At 17.5% G+C, this 2,172-nt stretch overlaps 1 protein-coding gene and 1 pseudogene across 1 annotated transcript, besides 2 other annotated features; one reads left to right on the plus strand and one right to left on the minus strand.

The window, feature by feature from the left end:
• PRSY57_0005400 (reticulocyte binding protein 1) overlaps positions 1 to 447 on the plus strand; it is a pseudogene marked incomplete at both ends in the record, with an annotated part of 4,187 nt that extends 3,740 nt beyond the window's left edge.
• Positions 1 to 447: part of a sequence feature (interrupted by gap) that runs on past the window's edge.
• Positions 1 to 447: part of a sequence feature (interrupted by gap) that runs on past the window's edge.
• Positions 448 to 1,159: 712 nt separating this feature from the next.
• PRSY57_0005500 (putative exported protein) lies at positions 1,160 to 2,006 on the minus strand (the record flags this gene model as incomplete). Its single annotated transcript, XM_020114155.1, has 2 exons — positions 1,160 to 1,813; positions 1,905 to 2,006. The coding sequence occupies 2 exons, from the start codon at positions 2,004 to 2,006 to the stop codon at positions 1,160 to 1,162; spliced, it is 756 nt and encodes a 251-aa protein (XP_019970763.1).
• Positions 2,007 to 2,172: the final 166 nt, after the last annotated feature.

Consider the following 2,172-nt stretch of genomic DNA (forward strand, 5'->3'; position numbering starts at 1 on the left):
TCACACATTACAAAATGATAATCAAAATGTTGAACAAAACAATAATATACTTGAAGAACAAACAAGAAATATCAAACCACATCATGTTCATAATCATAATCAAAAGGATACAACAAAATTACAGGAACAAGATATAACTACACAGAAATTACATAATACTATACTTGAACAACAAAAGAAAGATAATCATCAAGGTAATAAAGAAAAAAAAAACAAAAAAAACAAAAAAAAATGGAAACCATGAAAGAATGTATTTTGCCAGTGGAATAGATGTATCCATTTTATTTTTATCTAGTCTTGGATTTGTTATAAATAGTAAAAATAATAAACAAGAATATGATAAAGAGCAAGAGAAACAACAACAAAATGGATGATAAAAGCACACAAAAATATGGTAGAAATAAAGAAGAGGTAATTCAGATATGTTTTGATAATGATTACATTTAAAACGCGCTGTGGACCAAAAAAAAAAAAAAATATATATATATATATATATATATATATATTTTATCATATAAATTCTTATGTTTTATAATTTTTTTCACAATTATTAAACTTGAAATATAAAAATAAATCATAGCAAGAAAATAAAAAAAAAAAAAATTGAATATTTTGTATATATTGAAGAGGATATATATATATATATTTTTTTTAATATATATATATATGAATCATAAAAGAATAAATAATTAGTCCCCATTTATTTATTTATTTATTTATTTATTAACCTTCTCAATGTTTTAATTTTATATTACAATTTTCATTTAAAGTTTAACTTTGTTTATTCAAAATCGGATCATTCATAAAATTCAATATTTTAAACATCAAAATAAAAATTAAAAATATATATCGGAAAATTTTATTATTTTACAACTATTTTTTTTTTTTTTTTTTTTTTTTTAACATTAGAATGAAAAGATAAATCTTTTAAAAAATATATAACATAAATATATAACATAAATGAATATTGTGTATATATTTTATTAATAAGGTCTGGTTAATATATAAAATATATACATATATATATAAATATACACTTATCTCTATATATACATTTGTCTATATATATACATTTGTCTATATATATATACATTTGTCTATATATATATACATTTATCTATATATATACATTTATCTATATATACATTTAATTTTTGTGTTATACTACATTATCTGCTGTGTTAAAAATCCAAACAATAATATATCTAATTAAACGATATATAGTAATTAAAATGAATTTAATTATTTTACATACTATTTGAATAGCAGCTTTAGCATATTTAACAAAACTTCTTAAATTTCTTTTTGTAGAAGTATGATATTTATATTTATATTCTATACTTTTTGGTTTTATATAATCAATATTATTTATATACTCGTTCCATAATTTTTTTTGATTTTCATCAACATTTGTATTAATATATGATTTAAGTTCATCCAAATTATCATTATTTATATTTTTTTCATTTATATTATCGTCAGGAAAAGATACCTCCACATTATTTTCATCATTAAAATCAACAATACTTATGGTATCCATTATAGAATCATTTTCTAATGGTACATTTCCTGATATATTATCCCTCATATTATATTCATAATTATCAACATATTTTTCAAAAGATTCTTCTAAATTCTTATTATTATATCTTGAACGATATTCTTCATTCGTATCATCATCATAATTAATAATTCTTACTTGCGGTTCATCATAATAATAACTACTTGCATATTCAACTAATATTCTATATTCCTTCAATCTTTGCGACCTCTTAAAATCTAATATACCATTGAAATTTTTATCTCCTCCATACTAAAAAAAATTAAAATAAAAATAAAACACATATATAATATATATATATATATAATATATATATATATTATATCATATTTATTTTACTTACTCCATTATATTTATTCTCTGTCCATATGAACAAATATATTATAAAAAGTTGCACATAAAAATAAAAACAAAAACGTAATTTATCCTTCCTTAAATATATCATTATATATATAAATATATATATAAATATATATTATATTATAATTTTTTTTTTTTTTTTTTTTTCTTCCTTTTATTCCTAATTATATAAATTCATTTATTTTTTTCATTATATATACAATATGATAAAATATATATAAAAAATTTTTTTATTTAAAAAAGTATTTTAA

This window comes from Plasmodium reichenowi, chromosome 4, assembly GCF_001601855.1.
Source record: "Plasmodium reichenowi strain SY57 chromosome 4, whole genome shotgun sequence".
Taxonomy (NCBI): Eukaryota; Apicomplexa; class Aconoidasida; order Haemosporida; family Plasmodiidae; genus Plasmodium; species Plasmodium reichenowi.